At 43.4% G+C, this 27,998-nt stretch overlaps 2 protein-coding genes, 1 long non-coding RNA gene and 1 pseudogene across 10 annotated transcripts in view; 2 read left to right on the forward strand and 2 right to left on the reverse strand.

Moving 5' to 3' along the window:
• The window catches only part of Golga3 (golgin A3), a 49,277-nt gene extending 25,755 nt beyond the window's left edge, over positions 1-23,522 (forward strand). For all 7 annotated transcript variants that reach the window (XM_052754847.1, XM_052754848.1, XM_052754846.1 and 4 more), the window contains 14 exons: positions 27-395; positions 2,565-2,642; positions 3,576-3,839; positions 4,903-4,997; positions 6,906-7,122; positions 10,236-10,379; positions 11,236-11,433; positions 12,690-12,806; positions 14,952-15,091; positions 15,743-15,875; positions 16,032-16,154; positions 18,387-18,548; positions 19,242-19,405; positions 20,039-23,522. In XM_052754847.1, the coding sequence (XP_052610807.1) occupies positions 27-395; positions 2,565-2,642; positions 3,576-3,839; positions 4,903-4,997; positions 6,906-7,122; positions 10,236-10,379; positions 11,236-11,433; positions 12,690-12,806; positions 14,952-15,091; positions 15,743-15,875; positions 16,032-16,154; positions 18,387-18,548; positions 19,242-19,405; positions 20,039-20,210 (2,376 nt within the window). In that variant the 3' untranslated portion in view covers positions 20,211-23,522. The remainder of the gene's footprint in view (positions 1-26; positions 396-2,564; positions 2,643-3,575; positions 3,840-4,902; positions 4,998-6,905; positions 7,123-10,235; positions 10,380-11,235; positions 11,434-12,689; positions 12,807-14,951; positions 15,092-15,742; positions 15,876-16,031; positions 16,155-18,386; positions 18,549-19,241; positions 19,406-20,038) is intronic.
• On the reverse strand, positions 168-26,927 carry LOC128120693 (uncharacterized). The gene is made up of 3 exons (XR_008221933.1): positions 26,815-26,927; positions 3,736-3,833; positions 168-236 (listed from the first exon to the last, which is right to left on the reverse strand). It is a non-coding gene; the product is annotated as an uncharacterized LOC128120693 (long non-coding RNA).
• On the reverse strand, positions 7,134-10,229 carry LOC128120692 (40S ribosomal protein S15a-like; annotated as a pseudogene).
• Ankle2 (ankyrin repeat and LEM domain containing 2) overlaps positions 26,839-27,998 on the forward strand; it is a 29,278-nt gene continuing 28,118 nt past the window's right edge. For both annotated transcript variants that reach the window (XM_052754854.1, XM_052754855.1), the window contains exon 1: positions 26,839-27,482. In XM_052754854.1, coding sequence (XP_052610814.1) covers positions 27,296-27,482 — 187 coding nt within the window. In that variant the 5' untranslated portion in view covers positions 26,839-27,295. The remainder of the gene's footprint in view (positions 27,483-27,998) is intronic.

The raw sequence follows: 27,998 nt of genomic DNA on the forward strand, positions 1-27,998 counted from the left end.
ATGTTAAGTTTATCATTTTTTTTCAGGTGAAGTTGACATTGTTCCAGCGAGACCAGCAGCTTGCAGCACTTCAGCAGGAGCACCTAGATGTGATAAAGCAGCTCACCTCCACACAGGAGGCTCTACAGTCCAAGGGGCAGTCTCTTGATGACCTGCATACACGTTATGATGAGCTACAAGCAAAGCTGGAGGAGCTGCAGAGAGAGGCTGACTCCAGGGAGGACACAATTCACTTCCTGCAGAATGAGAAGATTGTTTTGGAAGTGGCTCTACACTCGGCCAGGAATGACAAGGAGGAACTTGACAGAGGAGCACAGCGTTTGGAAGAAGATACTGAGGAGACATCAGGACTATTGGAACAACTGAGACAAGAATTGACTGTCAAGTCCAACCAGGTAACACTGTCTTAGCTGTTTTTGAAGGACCATAGATTGACTCTTTTCTGGGATGTGTTCTGTTACAAACGTGAGTGATCAATGGAAGAGTGTTCTCGAGCAGGAAACCAGTAGTTCTTGTTGTAACCCTTTCCCCCATTGGCCTCTGGGTGTGGAGGAACCAGATACTGGGAGAACAAGTTTTGTGTGGAGCTTTTAAATGTTATCTGCCAAGAAAGCACCAGTTTTTGCTGCTGATGTTATGCTTTCAGCTGGAGGAGAAGCTGCTGTACACTTGGTTTTGCTTCCTCTTCCTACATGTGGCAAGCTAGTCATGATGTGGTATGTTAAGGGTGGGACAGATAGCTCATGGTAGGTTCCTCCTGTTAACACCAGTGTCCTGGTATGTAAAGCACAGCCCAGTGGGGTGGCCATATATGGGGAACAGCAGTGTGCTAACAGTATGATACTGCTAGAAATTGACAAATCTATAAAAAAATACATAGTAAAGAAAGATGCTCAGGAAGTGGAACTAAAGTTCGAATGATTATGCCTTTATATTCCGTTCTGTAAGGACAAAGGATCAGGGATCATGGTCTGTTTCTCTTGGAGATATTAATTTTTTTTTAAAGATTTATTTATTTATTTATATGTACAGTGTTCTATCTGCATGCATGCCTACACGCCAGAAGAGGGCACCAGATCACATTATAGATGGTTGTGAGCCACCATGTGGTTGCTGGGAATTGAACTCACGACCTCTGGAAGAACAGGCAGTGCTCTTAACCTCTGAGCCATCTCTCCAGCCCTGGAGACGTTAATTTAGAGGGAGTTGTAAGAGGGACCTCAACTGACACTGGACAGTATTTATCATGTTGAAATTTTACTGTATTGGATGGAACAGCATAGTGGAGTGAGGTTCTTCTGCATGTTGGCTGGAGCTCTGAAGTCTATTTCCTGACTTGAGAGGTGGGGGTGTATTAACAGCCTTACAGGGAAACTGCTGTCTTTCAAGCTCTTCCTTGCCCAGGTGCTGGCTGTCCCACCTGGCTGGTTAGAATGAACACATGTCCTTAAGGGTCTCTGAGAAAAAGCTATCTATACAAGGCTCTGGGGTTTACTGACCTCAGTTTCCACCATCTAAGATGGTGATCACATGCAGTGCTCTTAACTGCTGTCAGGTGAGCATGATTTCACTGACACTTTAGAATGTAATAATAATTGAAAGAATAATGTTTTATGTCTGGGTATCTCTGTCATATATCATGGAGATGTACCATGCAGAGTGCTATAAGAGCCCTGGTAGGGTGTTCAGAAGCATTTTTTATTGGGCTTGGGGTGTGACTTAATGGTAGAATACTTGCCTCATATGCATCAGGGTTCAGTCCCCAGAATCTCTCTTTTTTTTTTCTTTCTCACATGAAATAACAAAGCAGCAGAAGGCTTTTTCTGTACCAGAGTAACCCTTCCAGTATATCATGTATTCCTGAGTCCCTGGGGCTCTTTATGTGCAGATCTGTCTCAGTCTGGGGCCTGAGATGGCAATTTCTCCAAGCTTCCAGATATTAGGGGTGGGCTGGTCTCTGGTATGATTTAAGTCACAAGGATATGGGGTGTTGTAAACTGAGGTTCATTGGACTAGAGCCTCACTCTATTCTTTTATGTAGTGTCTGGCTGCTTTCATGCTGCAAGACCGGAGCTGAGAAGCTGCAGCAGACATGTGGCTCACAATAACTTAAAAGTATTTCCTCTCTGGCTATTCCAGGAAGGGCTTAAGTCTATCTAATCTAGAGCATCCCCTGCCTCATCCTTTCTTTCACTCCTCTGCCCTTCACCTTGTCTTTGTACTTTTAAGTGGCAAGGAGGGAGGATGCTGGTTATGTGTCCTGCCTGAGCAGCCCTTTGGCTATCAGCATGTGTCTGACTGAAAGCCACTTTTTGTGCTCTGGCTAGTGCTGACTCTTTTCTTTTTGGTTTTTCAAGACAGGGTTTCTCTGTGAAACAGTCCTGGCTGTCCTGGATCTCTCTCTGTAGACCAGGCTGGCCTTGAACTCACAGAGATCTGCCTGCCTCTGCTTCCCAAGTGCTGGGACTAAAGGCATGTGCCACCACTGCCGGGCTTAAGAAATGCCATTGGGTGCAGACCTAGAACTGTCAGGCCACCCACCCTTCTGCAAACCTCTCCTGTAGGTGGAGCACTTGCAGCAAGAGACAGCCTCATTGAGAAAACAGGTGCAGAAAGTAAAGGAGCAGTTTCTTCAGCAAAAGGTGAGACATGGGAAACAAGTGTTGGGCGTATTGCTGAGTAGTCAGTCTGCTTCAGGGGAACAAAATCAGAAAGAGGGAAGCATCTAGGTCTTATCCTTTTTAAAGGCACTGCAGTCAGTGAGGCAGCATGATGTTTCTCCCCTGAGGAAGGGCCTATGATCCTCCAAGGCTGAATGTAATACCTACCAATGTAGTACCTGTCAGGATACCCTATCATTATCACTCCAAGATCTGTGTGTGTTACACATTTTTTTTTGTCAGTGTGTGTTGGTTGTGTTGACAGTATAAAGTATGCGAAAAGCTTATGCCATAACCCAACATTAAAAACAAATTTAGTTTGTACCCAAACGGTCTATGACATAGTTTTGTCTTGTGAAGCCCTGTCTCCTGGTGGAGGAATGGCTCTGACTCTTTGCTTTGTTGTCCAGCAGCAGTTGAATGTTTTGTTCTAAGATAGGAAGACCCTCCAGATCTTGTTTATAAGTTGTGTTTCAGTTTATTACAGAGATATGCAAAGGATTAACTTTCAGAATCCAAGCACCCCGGCCAAAGGGAGATTAGCCCTTGTGAGAGTACCCGAAAGATACAAGGATTCCAGGAGGATAATGGGATGTTTCATACAATGTCCAGATTTGGGGAGGTGGGGCATAGTTTGTAGTCACGTCATGTGACAGAAATCCAGACATGCCATCATCATTGGTATTTCTCAATGAGTAGTGTCAGATTTTAACATGTATTGTTTTTTTGTATAAAAAGTTGTGCCCTATGGCTAGAGGTGTACTTTAGTGGTTAGAATACTTGCTTCCATGCCTAGAACGTGGGTGAGGGAGGTTATACCTTGAATTGTTGGTAAACATTTTTATTTAAGCCAGCCTTATTCCCTGGGTAAGATGCTGACTGGCACTGGCTTATTACTTTCGTCTTGTCCTAAAGGTAATGGTAGAGGCCTACCGGCGAGATGCTACTTCCAAAGACCAACTCATTAGTGAGCTGAAAGCCACAAAAAAACGGCTGGACTCAGAGATGAAGGAACTGAGGCAGGAGCTAATGAAGGTGCATGGAGAGAAGAAGACTATGGAAATAGAACACTCACGACTGCAGAGGGAGATGTCCCTGGTTCACCAGCAGATGGCAGATCTTGAGGGGCATCTTCAGTCAGTGCAGAAAGAACGAGATGAAATGGAGACTCACCTGCAGGTGGGATGCAATACATAGGTTCTTTTGAGTTGTGAAGGTTCAGCCAATTGTGCTGAGGGTTTACTGTGTACAAGATGGAACAGGGAGCACTGGCCAAGAAAGGCTTTTAAAACAATCTAGAGACAAGGCCTTCCCCAAAACTAATAATCAGATAAGTCCAGGTTGTGATGCTATATGAAAGAAACAAAGAAGAGTGAGCATCTGAACATGCCACCCTGTGACAGGGTCTTTGGAGCTAGTCGTTGAGCCTTGAAGTCTGCAAAGTTGGCAGCAGACAGAAAGGAGAGTGTGCTCTGCAAATAGCCTGAGTTTAGGCAGGGTACAGTCACTGAGAGAATCAGGTAGCTGCCCATGCCCTTTGGACAGCCATACTGCCCCTGGGTCTTGCTGTTTTAATGAGTGTGGTGACTGGCTTGGTGATCCGACCAGGTAGGGTTAAGGGATGACTTACGGGTAGAGATCTCTGTCCCAAATAGGGAACACTTCCTGGGGTGAGGAATTTGGAGAGTTGATATGCAGGATGCTAGAACAAAAAAAGGCTCCATTTTACACATGACATGCTGAAAGTCCCTAAGAGGTCCAGGGCAAGATTCAGGTAGACAAGTGGCCAGCATGTTTATATAAAGATGGTATGTCCAGTATTCACCCAGAAGTACCTTGCTTGTTCCTTTCATGAGGTATCAGGTAAGGCCTGGGCGAACCTGAGCTTGTTTTTCCTGCCCGGAAGGCATTAATGGTTTGGACACAGTGGCCAGAAATGTTTTTAATGTATATGAGTATTTAGGATGCATGTGTATCTGTGTACCATGTGCATGCCACCCATGGAAGCCAGAGGAGGGCATTCAAGTACTTAGAACTGGAGTTACAAATGATTATAAACTGCTGTGTGGGTTCTGGGAATTAAACATGGGTCCTCTAGGACAGCAGCCAGTTCTCTTAACTGCTGACCCATCTCTTCAACACTGAGAAAAGCTTTTGACCTCTCTGAAGTATGGTTCATCAGTGACAAATATCTGAAGTAGGTGGCTTTTTACTTACTGGCCATTCTTTGTTCTTTTTAAAGTCTTTGCAGTTTGACAAAGAGCAGATGGTAGCTCTTACTGAGGCCAACGAGACACTAAAGAAACAAATAGAAGAGCTGCAGCAAGAGGCCAAGAAGTAAGTCTGAGAAGCATACACTTACTGTGAGGGGCACCAGCTCTGCAGAGAGCGGGAACATCTGTACAGTCCTTGATGTTGCTGGGTTCCTTAACAGATTCTTTTTGTACTCAGGCTTATGAAAAGGTAGCCTGGAGCACAGGTTCTAAAGTTCCAGCATGATTTGGCAGTTACTTTTTTCCTACATATCTGAGTTTATAAGTTGGCTTGCTCAAGTATCGTTTACAGAAGCACCCCCTTCTCCCAAGCTGGGGCTGAAACCCAGGACGTTGAGCATACTAAACAGGTGCTCTACCATTGAGCTCCATCCCTATCCCTAAAATCTCCTTCTCCTTTTATTTAATCTAACTTATTATTTCACACACACACTGGTGTCAGTATCCTCACATTCCTGCTCCCTCACTAGGTTGACACTTTGATATTCATCCATCTTATCCTTTTATGCTCACACACATAAACCTAAAATATGACCCTTACCAGAAACTACTGATAAACATGAGTACACATGCAGGCAAACACCATTTTGGGCCATTTATTTATTTATTCATTCATATATTTATTTTTGAGACAGAATAGCTGTTTTTTTCTCTTATTTATTTATTTACTTACTTATTTCTGTTATCAGCTTGATACAGTATAAATCCTTATCCTAATAGTGAAATGTTTCATTGAGGCTTGCCCAGTGATTGAGTAAAACCAAACTTATTATAAGCCACAGTCATCCTAGGGTTCCCCCTGCTATGTAGCCTCCCTGGTTCTGTGGGTTGCAGTCTGATTGTTCTTTGCTTTTTATCTAGTAACCATTTATGAGTGAGTACATACCATGTTTGTCCTTCTGGGTCTGGGTTACCTCACTCAGGATGATATTTTCTAGTTCCATCCATTTGCCTGCAAATTTCATGCTGTCATTGTTTTTCTCTGCTGAGTAGTACTCCATTGTGTATATGTACCACATTTTCTTAATCCATTCTTCAGTTGACGGGCATCTAGGTTGTTTCCAGGTTCTGGCTATTACGAATAGTGCTGAAATAGCTGGTTTTTTGAGACGATATTTCTCTTTATAACCTAGATGGACCTCAAACTTGTGATATTCCAGCTTCACCTTCTTAAATGCTGAGATTACAGTGTGAGTTCTGAGTCCCAGCCTTTTGGGACCTCATTACTCCTTGGTATATTCTGTGCTGTTTGTGTTTTATCAGCTAGTAGTGTTTTCATAAATCTGATGAGAGTTTGCTTTTGACCTTCAGGAAGAATGTTGGGGATATTTTTTGGTTGGAGTGTGCTGTTTCTCTGCCCTCACAAGATTATTCATTCTGTTTTGTTGAAAAAAAGATCTCACTGTGTAGCCCCAGCTGTCCTATGTCCAGCATAGCCTCTTGCTTGCAGCTATCTTCCTGCCTCAGCCTCTCAGATACTGGCATTACAGGTGTATACCACCATACCCATCACAGAATCATTTTTAAGGGCAGGTCCTGATGACGGTGGATGTGACTTAGTGGATTCACATTGCTTTTCTTGTCCCTCTAGCATGGACTCCTGACGGATACCTTGTCTCCTTCAGCAACCAAACCAGAACAAGAACACACTTGCCCAAGTTCTCCTGAGGGTCAGCCAGGTTCTGGCAAGACAGAATAGGGTTGAGTTGAAGCCTCTCAAGATCCACTGCCCTGAGCCAGGTGTGGTGGTAGGCATATCTCTTGAGTATAAAGCCAGCCTGGTCTATAGAGCAAGTTCCAAGACAGCCAGGGTTACACAGAGAAACCCTGTCTCAAAAACAAAAACAACAACAACAAAAAAGACACTATCCAGCCCTGGAAGGTGAACTACAGTATGTGCCCTTGATGTTTCAGGCCAGGGAACTGGCTGGTTGCACCGAAGTTTAACTCAGCTTTTTCACTCATGTCTCAGGGCCATCACAGAACAGAAGCAGAAGATGAAGCGACTGGGCTCGGATCTGACCAGTGCCCAGAAGGAGATGAAGACCAAGCACAAAGCTTATGAGAACGCTGTGAGCATTCTTAGCCGCCGCCTGCAGGAGGCCCTGGCTACCAAGGAGGCCACAGATGCAGAGCTTAGCCAGCTCAGAGCTCAGAGCACTGGTGGCAGCAGTGACCCTGTTCTACATGTAGGTAAACACATTTCTCCCTGTCAAAGTCCTTATGACTCTTTTGGCTTTGTTTGTTTTTGGTCCTTTTTTTTTTAAAGATTTATTTATTTATTTATTATATATACAGTGTTCTGTTTGCGTGTATCCCTGCAGGCCAGCTCTCATTACAGGTGGTTGTGAGCCACCATGTTGTTGCTGGGAATTGAACTCAGGACTTCTGGAAGAACAGCCAGTGCTCTTAACCTCTGAGCCATCTCTCTATCCCGTTTGTTTGTTTTTTGAAACAGGGTTCTCTGCGTAATAGCCCTGGCTGTCCTGGAACTCCATTTGTAGACCAGGCTGGCCTTGAACTCACAGAGATCCACCTGCCTCTGCCTCTGGAGTGCTGAGATTAAAGGCATGCACCACTATATGGCTAGAGTCCTTAACATTCTTTTGAAAATAGGAAAAGTGTAGTCTATAAACATTTTCTTGCTTTAAAATTCTTATGTCACTGCCAGCCCTCCTCTACTTTTTAATTTTTAATTTTCATTTGGAGACAATCTAAGTTATCTTTAGGCTGTCCTTAAAATTTGTAGTCCTTCTTCCGCAGCTTACTAAGTCACTGGGAGCATAAGTAGGCACCACTACATCTGGCATAGACAACATTTCTTTAACTAGTGACTTGGTCTGTCATTGGACTTTTAGTGACTTATATATATGTACTATCTCATGTGCCTTTGGAGAAGCTTCCCTGACCTGTAGAAATTGGGCTCTTGGCTGAGGGGCAGAGGCAGAACTTACTTCTGTCCTATAATCTTCTCTGTATAACCCTAGGACTCATGGGGAGAGGTACAGACAGACAGTACAGTATGATATGCAGTGAGAGAGGTAGTATCTGATAAAGTAGAAAAAATGGAATAAAATTGCAGGCGGTACTAGGGGGACAAGCTGAGAGTTGAGTGGGAAGAGGATCTGTTTGGCCTGGCTCACAGTAAATGTGGAAAGTGAGCCTTGTCACTTTCCTGTCCTTTCATGTAGATAGGTGTACATTAGGACCATGAAGTTGGGGAGCTCTGACAGGTAGACAGGTTGTATTTGCTGCAGTGGCTGAGAGGTGACAGGATGAGGGCAACAGGTCAGTAAACCACACAGCTCTGATGGAGGCAACAGAGTATGTGTGTCCAGGTCATCCAAATGTCACTTCATTAGGAAAGTTCTGTTCTCTAGGGGTTTTTTGTTTGTTTGTTTGTTTTTCACAGTCCACGGAGGCTTTTTATTAATGTGTTTTACATCTCTAGAAAAAGAATCCCAGGATTTTTCCTCCTGTGTTTTCGTTTTGCTTCTTCATGGTCCATGATGCCAGCTGAGGTTGTCAGTACAATTAAGCCAAACTGACGGGATGGGAGCAGATTGTTCTGCCATTTTTCTAGGTCTTTGAGTTGCACATCAAATCTAGGGCTTAATCACTCCACACTTGTTCAACCTGCCTGTGAGGTTCATGACGATTTTCCCAGCTCTGTGGTCGTCAATGATTTCAAACTCACCAATGTAACCATGCTTCATCATCACAGTTAGGAACCTAATGACTTTGGAGCAGGGCTGGATGAGGACCTAGCGTTTGCCTCTCTTCTCAGCATTGTTGATGCTCTTGAGAGCATCAGGCAGGACATTCATGCGCACCATGGTGCCATCGCGGAAAGATGGCCAAAAGAGGCCTCTAGGAGTTACAGACTTTTGGGTGCCACTTTGCTAGGAATCAAACTGTGGTCTTCTGAAAGAGTGGAAAGTACTCTTAAGCACTGAGCCATCTTTCCAGCTCCCTGTTTGTATGTTTTTGTTCTTGATGTTTTTGAGTAATCCAGGCTGGCCCTGTGTAGGTAAGGATTGCTTTGTTTCTATTCCTCATACCTCCACCTCCCAAATACTTGGATTACAGGTGTATAGTACAATGCCAAACTTGTGTTTTTCTTTTTGAAACAGGGTCTTTCCTTGTATCTTAAGCTGGTCTTAGACTTTTGATCTTCCAGCCTTAGCCTCCCAAGTTCTTAGATTATAGATGTATCATTATAAGTTAGAAGGTTATATGGTATGTGCTTATCCAGTTGAATAAGTAAATACTCTGTTACTTTATAAAATATTGAGTGGTCTCTAGTCAATCACCATGTTCCTTTCTGTTTGTCATTTTAAATCTTTTGGATCACCTAGTAAAGGCAGCAAGGTGTGGAGTGCTCTGTTTTTTGTTTTTTTTAATTTTTTTTTTTTTGAGACAGGGTTTCTCTGTGTAGTTTTGGTGCCTGTCCTGGATCTCACTCTGTAGACCAGGCTGGCCTCGAACTCACAGAGATCCGCCTGGTTCTGCCTCCTGAGTGCTGGGATTAAAGGCATGCGCCACCACTGCCCTGCAAGTGGAGTGCTCTGGAGTCTAGAATCTGCAACTGAGGAACAGAATATTCCCAGCAGCTTTAGCTGTGGTTTTGTTTATGGTAGGCTGGAGTAAGGAAATGACTTTGTCTTACTGTATACCCTTTTATCTCAGTCTTACACAAGAGTCAACAATAGAACCTCCAGCCAGGAATGATGGCTCTAACCTATAATCCCAGTATACAGGGGGCTGAAGCAGGATGATCAGGATTTCAAGGCTAATCTTGGCTGTTGCAAGTTCTAGGACTGCATGAGCTACACAAGACCTTATCACAAATAAAAGAATAGAGCCTCCTGAGTTGGGTTTAGTGATGTAATCCAAACACTTGTGAGGCTGAGGGAAGAGGTTCACTAGTTCAAAGCCAGTCTGGGCTTTTTAGTAAGGGAGGTTCTGTCTCAAAAACAAAACAAAACAAAACAACAGGGCTGGTTAAATGGTTCAATGGATAAAGGCCCCTTTCACCATGCCTAATAACTTGAGTTTGATCCCTGGTCATATGGTGGAAGGAAAGACCTGACTCCCACAAGTTGTCCTCTGAGCTCTACATGCACACAAGGGCACCTACACACGTGCTTGCACACATGTACACACACAAAATAAATTCAAAAATTTAATAAAAATTTAAAAACAACAACTACAAAATCTAGGCTGTAGTCAATTATGTGTCCATGAGAGTTGCAGGAGGGAAGGGCCGTTGACTAAACATGACTCCCATTTTGGCTCTCAGGAGAAGATTCGGGCTCTGGAGGTGGAACTGCAGAATGTTGGCCAAAGCAAGATATTGTTGGAGAAGGAGTTACAGGAGGTGATCACAATGACTAGCCAGGAACTGGAAGAGTCCCGGGAGAAGGTGCTGGAGCTGGAAGATGAGGTAACACCTGTATTTGCTGTCTGCTCAGCCTTGCTCCTTGGCACTTGGTCACCTTGTGATTGTTGGTGGACCAGATTGTTGCCAGTACTCTAGGGAGGATAACAATAGTTACCACTTTACAGTTACAAAATGGCTACTGAGACTTACATTCTAAGGCAGGTATGTCTAGCCTGTAGCTTGTATGCCACATAAGTCCTAGGATAGCGATGAATCCATCCTAACAGATTTGTCATATTTCAGTGTCCAAAGGTTAGATATTCCTGTTCTTTTCCCAGTTAAAATGCTTTAATTGTAAATAACAAACCCAAATTAAATTTGCCAAAGAACTGAAAACTCAGAAGCAGTTTATTGGCCCTATTCAGGCAGTGTTATCACTAAGGGCCCTGTCACCAGCCCCTGTCGTACCCTACTGCCTACCACGCTGCTACAGCAGGGTCTCCAGGAATATTACATAACTTTTAGGGATGTGTGTTTTATTCAACCATCTCTATCCTGTCCTCAAATGGGTATGCTGAGATTAGCCCAGCCCCATGCCCATTTGTGAGTAGCTTAGCAAGGTCCTTTTCAGTGTCTGTAAACCCAAAAGAGCAGTAGCTTCATAGGTAATAAGTCAATGACAGTTTGTGCTTTAGTGTTAGCTCTTGTTGAAAACTGCTCAACTGTTTCAGTTGAGTATAATAATTCCATCTAACAGAATATGATTTGTGTGTCTGGGGGGTGGTGGTGTTGCTTTTGATATAGCCAGGCTGGCCTTGAACTGATCCTTATGGCTCTGCCTCCCAAGTACTGGGGTTATGGGCATGAATCACCACATCTGCCCAGAGCATGAAATTTTACATGTACCTATATGTTTCAGCTTCAAGAATCCAGAGGCTTCAGAAGGAAGATAAAACGTCTTGAAGAGTCAAATAAGAAACTGGCTTTGGAGTTAGAACATGAGCGAGGGAAGCTCACTGGCCTCGGACAGTCTAATGCAGCTTTGCGGGAGCACAACAGTATACTAGAGACTGCACTAGCCAAGAGGGAAGCTGACCTGGTGCAGCTGAATCTCCAGGTGCTGAGACCTATCTGCCAGGAGCAGCATGAGAGTTGTGTGGACCATACTTACTGTCAGTGTCTCACCACACTGAGTCATAGCTACTTTCAGGGGACCACCACACCTGGCTCAGAGGCTCAGAGGAACCTGGCCATTGCACAAACCTGGATGTCCCAGCTGTAAGAGCCTGTGGTCATTGTATCAAGTTTATGAGTCCCTTTTACATAGTAGGCTCCTGGTGGGACAGGCCAGACGCTGTGCAAAAGACACTTGCTAAGTCCTGATATCATTTAGAACTGGGATTTGAACCCCACCTTGGTGTCTTATTATAGGTTCTGTTCTCAGCTCCTTAGGTTCTACAGTGCTTTAGAGGTAGCTGAACTTACATTAACTTAGTTAATTTACATTTTGCTCTAGTTCCTACCACTCCTGTTGTTGCTGGGCTGCCTTGCTTGTATGATACATTTGCCTCTTTCTTTTTGGTTCTCAGCTATGTTCTTGAACACAGCCATGTGACACAATTTGTGAGATCAGACTTCAGCACTTAATTCATTTCTGAGGCAGGGATTATACATCTCCGCTATCCCTAAACGCAGTAGGTAGCTAAGGATGACTTTAAACTTCTAATCCTTCTGCTTTGTGCCATAGGATTATAGCCACACCAGTTGTCGTTTTATACATAAGTGCTGGGAATCAAATCCAGGGCTTTGTGCCTATTAGGCAAGTAGTCTACCAACCGAGCTACATCTCCAGCCCCAAAGAGGGGCTTCTAACCTTCCCTACCTTGTTTCCTTTCCCGTGATGTCATCACTATGTATACCATCTGTCTTAGGTTTTTATTGTTGTGAAGAAACACCATGACCACAGCAACTCTTATAAAGAAAACATTTAATTGAGGGTGGCTCACATATAGTTTCAGAGGTTCAGTTCACTATGACCATGAAGGGGAGCATGGCAGCGTGCAAGCAGACATAGTGCTGGAGCTGAGAGTGCTGTATCTTGCAGGCAACAGGAAGTCAACTGTCACACTGAGGGAAGCTTGAGAAAAAGAGACTTCAAAGCCCATCCCCACAGTGACACACTTCTTTCATCAAGGCCACACCTCCTAATAGTGCTCCATTTTGTGGGGGCGGGCATTTCCTTTCAAACCACCACACCATCCTACTGGGCTCCACATGATGGCTGACTGTAGAGGATCCCAAATTGTATTGCAGGTTGTATAGATGCTTGGGATTGATATCGTTCCTTATTTATCTTTTCATAATGTGATGTAGGTGCAGGCAGTTTTACAGCGCAAAGAGGAGGAGGATCGCCAGATGAAGCAACTGGTCCAAGCCTTACAAGCCTCATTAGAGAAAGAAAAGATGAAAGTAAACAGCATGAAGGAACAGGTATGTGGTCAGCTTCAAATTCATAGGGCCTTCTAGGAGATGTAGACTGGAGATGTAGACTGTGGGGGTGCCCTTTCCATGTTGAGTTTGTTTCCAAGGACTGGGTTGTTATGACAGAGACTGCAGAGAACATTGTTTCTTTGTAGAAAATGGCATTAAGTGACTTTAGCAATGAAGGACTGAGAAGGTCAGACTGAGGCACCCATATATATGCACATTAGTCTTTGCTAGGAAAGGAACTGTAGAATTTAAAAAGCACACTTCCCATTTGTGCACACTCCTGTAATCCCAGCATTTAGAAGACTGAGGCAGGAGGATCCTGACTTTAAAGCCAGCTTGAGCACTATGTAGTGAATTTGAGGCTAGCCTAAGCTCTATGGCAAGACCTTGTCTAAAATCAGTCAAGAAATATGGCTGTATATTGCCTTAAAGTATACAGACTTGTCTTTGTGACTGGCTCCTTTCCACATTCCAGTTTTACTGATCCGTCAGGTAAATCACTGCAGCAGAGGCCTATGGTGGCTATTATACCCTCCCCTCTTTTAGAATGTGAGCTGCCTACTAACACACCTGCTGGCACAGAGCAGATAATCAGGGCCACTGTTGTGTGGGTGTACAATCTGTTATTTATATACACAAATTTCTTTTTATTCCCCCTGAGACGGTATCTTGTAGCAAGGATGTCCTTGAACTTGCAGTGTAGCTGAGGATAACCTTGAACTCTTTACTTCTTTTTTTTTTTTTTTAAAAAGATTTTATTTATTTATTATGTATACATTGTTCTGCCTGCATGTATGTCTGCAGGCCAGAAGAGGGCACCAGATCTCATTACAGATGGTTGTGAGCCACCATGTGGTTGCTGGGAATTGAACTCAGGACCTCTGGAAGAGCAGCCAGTGCTCTTAACCTCTGAGCCATCTCTCCAGCCCCCGAACTCTTTACTTCTTGTTGCTGTATTTTGAGACAGAGTCTCATGATGTAGCCCTGGCTGGCCTGACACTGGCTGTGTAGACCAGGCTGGCCTCTATCTCAGAGATCCACATGCCTCTGCTTCCTGAATGCTGGGATTAAAGGCGTGTACCATCATGCCTGGAAACTGTGAACTCATGATCTTCCCCCACCTTCGAAGTACTGGGATTACAGATGCCCACCTGAGACAGTAAAAAATAATTGTAACTTAAAAAAATTTTTTAATTACCATGTGTACATACGTACATGATGTGTGTGAGTCATGGCACACATGTGGTGTCAGTTCTGTTTTCTCCTTTATCTGGGTTCCAGGGATTGAACTCAGATGGTCAGGCTTGTGTGGCAAGCACCTTAGTGAGACAGCTCACTGGCCCAGGAAAAATTTTTTTAAATGAAAATAATTTTAAAGCTGGCCTCAAACTCAGAGATCCATCTGTCTCTGCCTCCCCAAGTGCTGGGATTAAAGGCATGAGATACCACCACCCAGCTAGTTCTCATCTTTAAAGCAGTTATTTTCAAATGGAAACAACTTGAACAAAAAAATCTGTGACACAATTTTAAGGCCCATTAAAATACAAGTATAGAGTAAATTGAATAACTAATGATGATACTGTTGATACCTTTTTTTCATTTTTGTAGTGCACCCTGGGCCTCTAAAGTGCTAGGCAGCTTTAGTTGTTTCTCTAACTGATATTGCTAAATTATTAGAAAAGAAAATGGAATTTTTTTTCTTATGCATTCAGGAGTTTGCTTGGAAATCTTGAGAGAATCTATTATTGACTCTGAATATCAACAAATGTTCAGAGGAGGCCAATTACATAGAATTAAATCTTATTACAATTAGGTGGAAATATAAGAATTAGGAATAAACTTTAATAATAAATAAAGTTGAGTAAACAACCTCTTAAAACTAAGAAAACTGAGTAAAATTTTTCATTCAGCACAGTCTGTCACCTATATCCTATATGTCACTAGTCACTGTGTGCTGAGCATAAAGCCAGGTATCTTCATCTTTATCTGTAAGTTGGTCTTGAGAGGAAAATACACAAGCTAGACCAGTTCTGTGTGGGTTTGGGAGGGGCTTCAGTGTTGGTACTTGGTATTCCATCAAACTTGTAGCATTCATCATGGTACAACTTGTGTGTGAGTAATGTCAACTTACTCACTTTCTTCTAGATGGCTGCTGTCAGGGCAGAAGCTGGACACAACCGCCGCCACTTTAAGGCAGCTACATTGGAGCTGAGTGAGGTGAAGAAGGAACTGCAGGCAAAGGAACACCTGGTACAGACACTGCAGGCCGAGGCGGATGAGCTTCAGTGAGTACCTGATGCTTGCACACAAGGACAAACCAGGGCTGGCCATGGTGACCTTAGTGTCCATTTTCCATAGAACACATCAGAGCTATTGGGATTTTCTTTCATCTTTAATTAATTTTGAATTTCACAGAAAGAGTCATCTGTCTTTCCCTAAGTTGCCAAGTACTTTACGGGCAAGTCAAAAGAACAGAGTCATCTGACTGACCGTTTCAGGAAGCCTGAGCTTAACCTTAACCCAGCTCTTCCTTGACTTCTTCCTGGAATAGGAAGAACCTCCATTTAAGCACTCAATCCAGGAATATCCTGAGTATTCAGAGATTCATTGTAGCTTCACACTAATGCAGCATCAACTCAGACATGTGGAAAGGGGTAGGGTAAACCTAAGGATGTCCACATACCTCTACTGCAGCCCCAGAGGTTTATTGTGTTATGGAAGTGTCTGACAGCACCCTAATCTGAGTTTGGTGAATAGACTGTGTCTCCCAGAGTACAAAGGGCTTTCTTTGCAGCGTTAGTGGAAGTAGAGCAGTGGAAGTACTCTATACTGTCTCCAGCCAATGGTAAAAGGTCTTCACCGTGGACAGCCTTGGAGGACAAATTGAGAGAATTTTGTCGTTTTATTTTTAACCTTTTTGTTTGTTTAAATGCCAGGATTCGAGAGGGAAAACATTCTCAAGAAATAGCACAATTCCAGACTGAGCTGGCAGAAGCTAGAACCCAGCTCCAGCTCCTACAGAAGCAGCTGGATGAGCAGATGAGCCAGCAGCCCACAGGGAGCCAAGAGGTGACAGCTAGGTCCCTGCTGCCCTGTCTGTTCAGACAGAAATTACATTTTTTTTCTAAATGTAATACTAAAATATGAGTAAAAATACCTTAGAACTGTTTTACACTATAAGGCACCATTTTAAAATTGTGTTAGTCATGTGTCTTCTTCTTTTAGATGGAAAATCTCAAATGGGAATTAGATCAGAAAGAACGAGAAATTCAGTCCCTGAAGCAGCAGCTTGACTTGACAGAACAACATGGCAAGAAAGAACTAGAGAGTACACAACAGACATTGCAGGTTGGTAGTATCTCTATCCCAAGCCCTGGATCTGGATGGAAGGGGTGCAGTCCCTGGCTACTGAATACCTGACAGGCTGAGTGTCAGAAGAGTTCTCATTGAATTGGATTACCCTCTGGGCTCCCCCACCCTACCTCAATGATCTGAAGACACTGTCTCCATTTTACAATGAAATTCAGCATGGTTATCTGGTTCAGGTTATATGGCTAGATGGAAGAGAAACTGAGACAAACTCAAGCACTATCCCTCTCTTAAGCTGTATGAAGTATACCAGGAGCATGCTGTTTTAGGTCTAGTGCCTAGTTTATGATTTACTTCTCCATGGAGGCTCAAACGAATAGTCTTTTCTACTCAGGGAAAGGACCAGAGACATACTTGCTAATACTTCTTACTTGTAAAAAAAAGAAATGAAGGAAGGAAGGAAGAAGAAGGGGAGGGGAGGGGAAGGGAAGGAAAGGAAAGGAGGCAGAAAGAGAGAAAGGAAAGGAAAATGGCATGGCCTAGTGTGATGGCACATTCCTTTAATCCCAGCACTTAGGAGGCAGAAGCAGGTGGATCTCTGAGTCTGGTCCACAGAGTGAGTTCCAGGACAGCCAGGGCTACAGAGAACCCTGTCTCAACACACACACATACACCAAAAAAGGCTCAAGTCATTAGACTGGGTTATGTGGTGGTATTGTGTTCCCTGAAATATTGTGCACCCTAATAAATTTATCTGGGGTCAGAGACAGAACAGCCACAATATTAAACATAGAGGATAGGCAGTGGTAGCACACGCCTTTAATCCCAGCACTTGGGAGGCAGAGCTAGGCAGAAATCCTTCAAGGATACAGCCAAACATGGTGACTCACGGCTTTAATCCCAGAAAGCAAGCCTTTAATCCCAGGGAGTGATGGTAGAAGGCAGAAAGATATATAAGGCGTGAGGACCAGGAACTAGAAGCATTTTGGCCTGGTTAAGCATTTGGCTGGTTAAGCTTTCAGGCTTCTAGCAGCAGTTCAGCTGAGACCCATTCTGGATGAGGACTCAGAGGCCTCCAGTCTGAGGAAACAAGACCAGCTGAGGATCCGTCGAGGTGAGGTAGCTGTGGCTTGTTCTGTCTCTCTGATCTTCCAGTATTCACCCCAATAACTGGCCTCAGGTTTGATTTTATAATAAGACTCTTTGAGATTCCTGCTATAGGGTTATACTATTTCTTAGGAATGGTTTGACTTAGTCTAATAGTTGACTGTAGGATTTTAAAGATTCTTGGGGTTAACTGTGGCCATGAAGATATTGCTGTTTGGAAAAGGCTCTATGTTCAGTGTCAGGAGTGCTGCAGTGATGTTCAGCAATTAAGAGCACTTAACTGCTCTTGCAGAGGACCTAGATTTGGTTTCCAGCACTCACATAGCAGCTTAACTTCCTATAATTGCAGCTCCAGGAAAGTCAACACCCTCTTTTGGCCTCTGAAAGCTCTTGCATGTTCATATAAACACATATAAGCACTCACACATAAATCAGTCAATCTAAAAATAATGTTAAGAGTAGGAAATGGAGAAATGACTCAGCAATTCAAAGCTCTTGTTATTCTTCCAGAGTACTCAAGTTCAGTTTCTAGCACCACATGGGGCAGCTCACAACCAAATGTAACTAGTTCCAGAGAATCCATCTCTCTTTCCTCTGGCCTCCACAGGCACCTGCACTCATGTGCACATAACCCATATACACATAATAAAAAATAGAATAAATATTTTTTTAAACTCAGGGGTTGGATTCCAATGAACTTGTCAGTGCCTAGGTAACTACAGAGGAAATTGCTGCTATGAAAAATACAACTCGTCCTAACAAAAAAACATGTCCTTAAAACTGACATACAACTTAATATCTCAAAGTGTGTTTTAAGATTTTTGTTTTGTTTTGTTTTTCGAGATGGGGTTCCTTTGTGTAGCCTTTTCACTCTGTAGACCAGGCTGACCTTGAACTCAGAGATCCACTTGCCTCTGCCTCCTGAGTGCTGGGATTAAAGGCATGCACCACCACCACCACCACTACCACCACCAGGCTACAGTGCTTGTTTTTTGAGACAGGCTCTTATGTAGCCCAGGCTGATGTCAAACTTGCTATGTAGCTAAAACCGGCCTTGAGCCTCCTGAGCCTCACCACTGCTGGGGTTATAGGCATGTGTCACTCGCTATGCCAGGTATTTAGGATCTTTTAGCTTAAAAAAAAAAATCTGATCACTTTCCTTAGACTATCAAGTCTGAGTTGGAAATGGTACAGGAAGATCTGTCTGAGACCCAGAAGGATAAGTTTATGCTTCAAGCAAAAGTGTCTGAACTGAAGAACAACATGAAAACTCTGCTGCAGCAGAACCAACAGCTCAAGCTGGATCTCCGCCGTGGTGCAACCAAGGTAGGATTTAGGTTACATCCCTTACAGGTTAACTGTCTATTTCATTTAGACTTATTGGAGCAGGAGATTGGCAGGTTTTCTAGTCATTCACAGCTCAACTAATACATTTAACTAACATTGAATATTGCTGTGCACAAAGATCATAGAGAACTATGCTTGGAAAGTGGGCCAAAGCATTTTATTTTGGTAACTTTTCAACAAAATTTTTTTCTTCTTAAATACACATATCTTGTTGTAATACTATTTTAAATTAATGACCACACAGCCTTGCTGTGCTGCCATTGTGGGACACTGGCTTCAGGATGGGCTCAGGTGGGAACCTCATGCTATTATCAACCCTACTAGAGGGTTCAAATACCTGGCAGGTTTATTTATTTATTTATACAGTCTACATAAATATTGCCTAATTTCTTAGGGAAGCTCAAGGTATAGGCTTATATCTCAGGAAACTCCAAGAGAGCTCTAATGCAGTGTTTAGCTATTTTTCCTGAGGGTAGGGCACAAGTGATTTGTGCTTAGGATTGCAGGACCAGCTAATATTTCTTAACCTACTTACTGTCAGACTATCTTTATAGACCTGGCAATTCAGTCAGTCTCCTTTTCAGCAGGAGGACATGGGGGAGGGGGGGATCAGTTGTCATAGTGGAGATGAGGAGGGTTGTAGAGAGGCTAATGATGTGCTTTTACAAACAGAAGAAAGAGCCAAAAGGTGAGTCCAACTCCTCCAGCCCTGCAACACCCATCAAGATACCAGACTGTCCTGTCCCAGCCTCATTGCTAGAGGAGCTGCTGAGGCCTCCACCTGCTGTGAGCAAGGAACCCCTCAAGAATCTCAACAGCTGTTTGCAGCAGCTCAAGTATGATCTGTTTTCTATGGCCCCATTTTGTTCAGCCTTTAGACATGTTTTTCCTGGGGGCATCTCTTCTGTTGTTTGTAGGGTGCCTATGCCTTTGAAGCTCTTAATATTGGCAGAGCTTCTAGGGTCCATGTACGTAAGGTGAAAATAGCTAAGTAAACTATCTTGGTGGGCCCTTAAAAGGTCAGGTGTTATACCTGTCCCCTATAGGCTGAGCATCCTAGCTTAGGACAGAAGAGGCCAGCACAGAGGACCCTGACTGTCAGGGTGACCTTATTGAGGGAAAGTCACATGTGGCAGTGGCCTCAGGTGGTTTCCAGACAGCAACTTGATTAGCATCAGGCTTTCATATCTTTCTCATGTTTCTGATAGGAGCACGTCTCAGAAAACAGAAACCTATGCTAGATTGTTTGCTGGCTTCTGCCCAGAGTGGGGAAAAAATGCCAGGAGCTTTTTGCCTTCTTTGACTCCAGCTGATTTTGCTGGTCTGTGATACATTTATTGGTCTTTGAGGGAACCACATATGGTGGTGAGCCCACCTCTGTGGCTTGTTAGAGAGAGGTATGGTTAGTGGTTCTATCTGGTCCTTGTATGACTTAGGGTTTCTTCTTCTGTCTTCTCTCATCTCCCCAGGCAGGAAATGGACAGTCTGCAGCGCCAGATGGAGGAGCATACCATCACTGTGCATGAGTCCCTGTCCTCATGGGCTCAGGTGGAAGCTGCCTCTGCAGAGCATGCCCACCCCAGGGGAGACACAAAACCACATAGTCAAAACAATGTTCCCAGAGAGGGGCTGGGCCAATGACTACTGTTGTCTTCATCACCAAGTATTTGTGACTACTGAAGGAATATTCTTTTGTTAATATTATTTATTTGATTGTGTGCTTCTGGTTGTTTTTTGTTTTTGGAGAGGTGAGATTTAAATTTCCCTTTACCTTTTATTGAGGATTAAAATAATTGAATGAGGCAAGGATTAAAGAAATAGTCATTTTAAACAACTAACTTTTCCCATGAAATAACCAAATCTTAAAAACATCAGAGTTTGGATCACTGGTGAAATCTCAATGTCTGAACAGTTTCTTGCAGAAGGAAGGATCTTATGTGTGGCTGTAGACAGACTTAAGGGTGTTGCCAGGAACCTGTTCCTATCAGGCACTACGGAGTAGGCGCAGTAGGCATCAGCACCTAGAAGTCTTTACTGTTCTACTCATTAAGACCTTTACTTTCCTACAGAAATGAACTTTTATTTGCACCTTTTGTTTTTATTCCATTTGTTTTTCAAACTATTCTACCTATATAGAATGTATATGTAAATATTGAAAGTCTTTAAAAAAACTATATACCTATATTATTTAAAGACCTAATTGTCTTACTGATTGCCTTTTGAATATTGAGAAACAGTGTACATGTAGCTTTAGGGATGTTAGTAAAAAAATGTATTTTAAGAAATATAATTTATTTTCTATGCATCCTAAAACCAAATACTCTCGCACAGAAAGAGTTGTTTTAGTCATTTTATTTCTGAGGGTCTTTTCTACCAGCATCTCCATGAATTCTTAACATTGACCTCTCAGGTCTGTGGCCTTATGTGGTTCTACTCACTTTGGATTAAGAACATGCAGGGCCAGTCAGGCATCTAGCAGGGGATGGAAGATCTCCAAGGTCTCCTAATGCTGACCTGACATTTGGAGAGCACAGGAAGAAGAAAGGAGCAGGAAAGGAGGCAGCCTTAGTCTGTGTGTGGGTTACAGGCTGTATCCATTGTGTCCCAAAGATGGTATTAATAGGGCACTGTGAATGTCTGTGTGGTCATTTGGAACTACCCTGGACCTCTATTAAACACTGGTATTACTAGGTGTCAGAATACCTAGGAGAAGGTGGGCAGCTGTGGTTTGAAAGACAGGAGGTCCAGAGACAGAAACTTTGTTTAAAGTTGGCGCTAAATATGGGATTTATTGCAATCTGCTTCCTAAATCATATACTAATACTTCATATACTGACTAGAGGAGTTAAGTTCTTTAACCTTTATGAAAGCCTGTGAAGAAAATTTAAAATGAGGTGGGTTTTGTAATTCATGACTGTAATCCCAGCACTTGGGAGGTAGAATCAGGAGGAACTTGGGAGGTAGAATCAGGAGGAGGATCAGTTCAAAACCAGTTTTCAGCTACATGGCAATTTGAGGCTTGGTTACATGAAACCATGATTTAAAAAGACAAAGGTGAAACAAAAAAATTATCTGAAATATTAAGTTAGAAGGAAGAGAAAGGCCTGAAAAAGTAAGTTCTGAACATTAGTGATCAGCCCAGGTAGGTGTCTTTTAGTGGATTTGTCTATTTTGTGGAGAATCAGTTGTTCTCTTCTAATATCCTATTAGGAGATTAACTAATATGGTTAAAGTAGAAGTAATCACAATGATGTCTGGTGTTTGAAAAATATTCCCTAGCAAGTATTGGAACTTTTACATGTATATAGCATTTGTACAGGGTTAATCTAAAAAAAAAAAAAAAAACCAACTTGAAAACTTCATTATATATTAATATACCCTCTTTATCTGTAAGTTAGAAATTAGGAAAAGGATGGTAATTTACATTCTTATTTATTTTGTATTTTAAATTTCAAAACCAAGAAATAATACTTGGGTTGGGCTTATTCTGCAGCAGAGCTGCTTTCTCCTGTGTGGAGAGGTCTTCAAATGGGTTGTGTTGCGTTGACTAAGGAAAGGATAAGCTAATTCTGAACTCAAGTGAAAGTTGTTTTCATGTCTTAACATATTTCTTCCATTGTTTTGCTGTCCCATGTGCATGTACACCCTCAGAAATGGCACTTCCTCTAGGCTTTGTTATCTACCTTGCAGGTCCTTGGGTCTGACACGTCTTGGCTCTATTCCCTGTCCATCTTTGTGCACCAATGTGTTTTTTTTTTCTCACATGTGTGGTTCAGAGGACTCTTAGATTGGAGATGCCATCCTTTTAGGGTCCTTTAAGTCACCTTGAAGTTGAATTTTCAAATTTGCTGTCAATTAAGGTATTGTTTTATTTGTTTGTTTAGTTGGTTGGTTTTGCTTTTTTCGTCCTATTTCCAAGGGACTCCATTGTACTTTTACCTCCCAGAGCTTATTCTTGAGTAAATACAGCTTGAATTACTGTTGCTTGTGTAGTGAAAACTAGGAATTTTAGGTTTTCTCATGAAAAACTATAGGCAACTGGAGGGTTGTTTTCTAAGGGAGGCTTACCATTGCATAACATTTGTGCATATATCACATATGCTATATCATGTCCTATAGCTGATACCTTGGCTTGCATGATTTATAATATTACTTATTTCTCTTATGTCCAAAAAAATTGCCATGAGATTTCCGTTTTTTTGTTTTTTTTTTAATTGTACATGTCAGATTGAGTTCATGGTCTTAGGTTTTATAGTGTTGTAGCAGGCAGTGATTTTGAGATGTGAGACTGAGTTTACTTGGGTTTGGGATACAGGGAACAGGACCAGCCCTCTCAGAAAGTAGTCTTAGTGTTGTATATCAGAAAGCTTGTGTTAAATTCTTTCTCCATTTCAAACTGTAACTTGTCCCAGTGTTTGGATACTGTAAAAGCCATAGGCCTATAGGCTCACCATAACATATGTTCATGTATCTTGAAACAAAAATTAACAGGTGAAGATTATGGGAGTGAAAGGGACCGTCATATTTGAAAAGAAAAAGTGTTGGAGCCTTCCAAGGACCCCAATGTTAAGAATAATGCTATGGTATGAGATAGACCCTAATGATAAAGAATAATGCTGTGGTGTGAGATATCTTGAGTCTTACCCTAACATGCTCAGTGGTTTGGAATTCTAGCCAAATCTACTCTATAGTAGTCTTAGGTTCTGACAGGATCCTTGGGTTGATGTCCAATTTAGAGGGTCCAAAATTTCAGTTTTTGAGTTTCTCATTTCTATAAAAAATTTCTTCACAAGAGTCAATCTTCATGTTGGCTCTTTTCCAGGGAAAACTGTTGTCACAGTTAACAGACTGTAACTTTAAAGGCATGTTGATTTGTTTTTGTTTTGCTTTTTTTTAAATATAAGCGTGCTTGGGAATTCCTTACATTTTATGCAATAAACTATTTTTGGTAAAGGTTTTCATACTTCATTTGGGAGGGCTTCATTTTTAGTAATAGCATTTTGTCATATTTGGGAGTAGCTTTTTTTATCTCTCATTGTTTCACACCATTTAAAAAGGTAATTGTGTCCTACCAGAGCTTGAGATAGGAAAGGAAGATTCACTCCTTGTTATGTTAGACCAGCAGAAGCAGCATGTTGACCTTCATTGGCCTTCATCCACCATCACCATAAGGAAGCAGCACACATGCAAAAGCATATGCAGGGAGCAAAAATGCTCTTGAGTTGACTTAGTCTCTGCTGGATTAATTTTTGTATCCTAAGCAATTTCTTATCATTTTTATTCACCCTTTATTTTTGATCAATGAATCACCCAAGTCTATTTCAGCTACATGTTACTAATAAGCCACACAGTTAAAATTAAGATGGAACTATAAAATGGGTTATTTAACACCCCTGCCATCCATGATGGATGTCTTAGTTTGGGTTTCTATTGCTGTGAAGAGACACCATGACCAAAGCAACTCTTATAAAGGAAAACATTTAATTGGGGCTGGCTTACAGTTCAGAGGTTTAGTCCATTATCATCATGGTGAGAAGCATGGCAGCACATAGGCAGATATGGTGCTGGAGAGGTAGCTGAGAGTTCTACATCTGGATCAGCAGACAGCAGAGTGACAGTGGGCCTTGCTTGAGCATCTGAACTCTCAAAGCCCACCCCATGTGACATACTTCCTCCAACAAGGCCACACCTCCAATAATGCTACTCCCTATGAGTCTGTGGGGGCCATTTTCATTCAAATCACCGCAATGGGTAACCATGATAGTCTTAGAGAGTCCCCAAATCTAAATATGGAAAAATTCTTAGAATCTATGCCATTCACTACCCTTTGTCCTCCTCTGTATAACTTGTACTATCTCCATCCCAATGGCCCTTACAATGGCATGAACCTGGCTCCCAAAACACACTGGATGGTGACCTGTTGCTAAAGTTTCTTCCCGGGAAGATGTAAATAACAATGGAAGTTCATTCTGGGGAATCACTGAGTTTATTGGGGTTCTTTACAGAGCACAGGTGAGAAGGTACTTACAGGAATGTGGGTACACCTAGAAAGCCTTTACTGTGCAAAGATGAAGGCTTCCCTGTAGCAGCATAGATAGAGCACCCCTCATAGTCTTCCCCAGCCTACATACTCTAGCCTCTCCAAATACAACAGATAGGAATCAGCTAGATATTCAGATGAGGGTTTCATGAGGGGATATAAACGGGCAGGAAACACAGCTGGGATAATCCTTTTATAAGGGGCACAGCTGAACTCCCTAATGTACTATGAGGACACTTATACCACCTTTACAAGCCTTTTATGTTCTTCCATAGTTGAACTAGAGTTAGAGTTGAAAATGGCACCTACTAGGCTGCAGTTTTAACAACCCAGATTAAGGAAGTGCTTATTCTTCCCTGGAGCCAGAGCTCCAGCCACTCCTAGGATGGGGATAGCTGAGTAGAACCATGGATAAACATCTTTTATCCTCCTTCCAGATAGGTATCTGCAGGAGATGATTTGTAGACTTTCCTTACACATGTCTAGGTCAAGAATTACCTTCATAGTAAAATAGTCGTATGTCTTCTATATGAATATCCTACAGTAGTATAACTCTATGGAGGGGCAGCCTTGACTTACACACCTCACATGAAGTTTTCTGAGCATTAAATATGCATTTTCATATGCACTCTACTACCCTTTGTCAACCTTTTCGTAACTGTACTATCTCCATCAGGCTGATCAAAGCATACTTTCTCAACACTTAATGCCTCATCATTCTGAAAAGAAGTCCAAACCTTCCTTCACCTGCTAGGCCAGCCTGTTGTCGGCCTAGCTATGATCCTTAACCCAGGATTCCTGGCCTGCTGCTTTTCCCAGTTTAGTTTTATGGAACTAGCATGTCTCCACCTGAGAATCTCGGGCTCCCCACTGTTGCTGTTCCCAATTTTTTCTACTTAATTCTCTGCCATGGGCTCTTCTCTATGTGTATATATGGCTGGATCTCCACAAGTACAGTATACTTCTGGTAAGTCTTTGAGAAAGGCTGACCTTGAACTCAAGATCATCCTCAGCTGCCTGGGTTTCAAGTAAATGAGTTAGCCACTATGCCCAGCTTCTAACAGTCGTAATGAACAACAGTCTTTTTAAATAAACACAATAATGAAGCAAAAGACAACATCAAAAGTTGCTCTCCAATGCTTTAGGACATATTGCTGGGCTTGTTTCTTAAAGGAATTAATACTACTTTACCCATCTGCCTCAGTCTACAATTAAACTGAATTTTTTGTTTACTTTGGTTTTTAACACAAGGGTTGTCTGTATAGTCCTGACTGTCCTTGAACTCACTCTGTAGACTAGAGTGGCCTCGAACTCAGAGATCTGTTTGCTTCTGCTTCCCAAGTCCTGGAATGTGCACCACCATGCCCTGCTAAACTGAAATATATCTAAATTTGCCTTATATATCCTGGGGCTGTAAAAAAAAATCATTGGAAATTCATTTCTCAGTCACCTGGTTGGTTATTTGTTTTGTATCTAGTTCAGCAGGCTTCCCTCAATCTGTCTTGAGGAGTAACATCTTTAACTGAGGACATGACCCGAATGGTGTACACCTGACACTTGTCCAGCTTGTAAATTGATTCTGCATCATAACCTGCAGGCCTCCACTCAGGTCTTCCTAGGACATGCCTCAGGCCACCATTTTCTGATAAAGAATTGGTCTTACCGTCAAGTCCTCATTGGCAGTAAAGCAGGATGCACATTTGGACAGAAGAGGCATCCCAGCCTCAACCTTCCATTCTGCCTTCTTGTAATTCCCCCAACAAGCAACCTACACCTTTCTTGCTGAAAACCGTTCAAAGTACATGTGAGAAGCCTCTACACCATCACGGGCTCTCATGGTCTTCGGTGCCCTCGTGATTTGTAGTCAGCAGTGTAATTATGGTGACACATGCTTGTAAACCTCAACATTCTGCAGGCTCAAGCAGGGAGATCTCCAGCATGAAGCCAGTTTAGGGTATATAGCAAGACTCAAAAAGAAAAACGTTAGAAAAGGACTTCAAGAAATTCCAAATAGCAGCCGGTCATGGCGGCACACAACTTTGATCCCAGTGCTGGGGAGGCTTTTGCGTTATCCGTCAGAACGGCACTGGCATTTTGCCAGGAGGGTCCGTTGTGTTGCAGAGAAACAGCTCCATTTACAACACTGGGCAGTGCTACTGAGCAGGGTTTCTGAACTTGGCCACCGTTTTCGCCCCCAGCACCTACCTGTCAAGGACTCTGATCGGCTCCTCTGGCCACAGTCTTGGTGGCCCAGGTGCCAGCTCCTGGCTCTCCAATCCCCAGACCCGTGGCAACAACTCAAGGCGAAGCGCCCACGGCACTGAAGAACAAGCCGCGCCCAGCCAGAGCGCCGAGCCCGACTCAGGCCCCCGACATGCTGCCCGCGCCACTGCCAGACGGCGTCTCGCTTGAATCAGGACCCCGGTTGCCTCCGAAGCCGCGGAGGCTGGGTTCCTGGAGGCGTTCTGGCTTGATCGTTGGGGAACGAAAGACACCGGACTGCACGCGCACCCCGCCTCACCGTTTCCTGTCAGGCTGTAACTTCTGTAACCCCGCGGCGGGGCGGAGGCCTAAGGCCTGCGCGGCTCCGGCAGCGAAGCGAGCGGCCTAGTGAGGGCCTGAGGCGTACGCGGCGCGGACTATAACTCCGGCGCCCGCGCTCTAGGCCTCGGCGTCGGCGGTGGCGATGCTGTGGCAGCGGTTGGCTGTGGTTGAGTGGGCAGCGCTGGCCTGGGAGCTCCTCGGTGCCTCCGTGCTGCTCATCGCCGTGCGCTGGCTGGTCCGGCGGCTAGAGAAGCGGCCGCGGGACCTGAACCGTTGCGGGACACCCTCCTCGCCTCCCAGCGCGTCTGCCGCTGTGGCGCCTCAGCCAGGTAAGGTCGCGTTAGTCAGTGGGAGGGAAGCCTCGATCTGCTCTCCCTGTGGACACAGTAGGGTCCTGTCACGGCCCGAGTCCACTGGCGGGAATCTGACTGACCGAGACGCAGAACTTGTTCCATTGTAGGAGCATTCCTGACACTGTGGGTGAGATCGAGAGACCAGGGCGCGTCTGGGGCTTACAGAGGAAGGGCTTCTGAGCCAGGGAGCGGCTTTGCAAGGGCTGCGGGAAGGGTGAACAGTAGACTAAAGAACACTCGCCGGACTTAGTCGGAAGAGGAAGTTGGTTCTGGCAGTGGTTTGAATGTGAAACTTAACTAAATATAGTGGTAGGATGAGACAATGAAGTTAGGTGTGACTCCATGATTTAGGGGCAGGGGAAATGGAGGGATGTCGTTCTCGTTTTTTGCTTTTGACTGGACTGTCAGGTCTGGGTGAGTAGAGATGGGAGGATGGTTGCTAGTCACTTTTAAGATCGAGGTGAGCGTTAAGCAGCAGCCTGGTGTCTGGAG

Source organism: Peromyscus californicus, unplaced genomic scaffold (genome assembly GCF_007827085.1).
Source record: "Peromyscus californicus insignis strain IS unplaced genomic scaffold, ASM782708v3 Scaffold_2__1_contigs__length_46816999, whole genome shotgun sequence".
Taxonomy (NCBI): domain Eukaryota; kingdom Metazoa; phylum Chordata; class Mammalia; order Rodentia; family Cricetidae; genus Peromyscus; species Peromyscus californicus.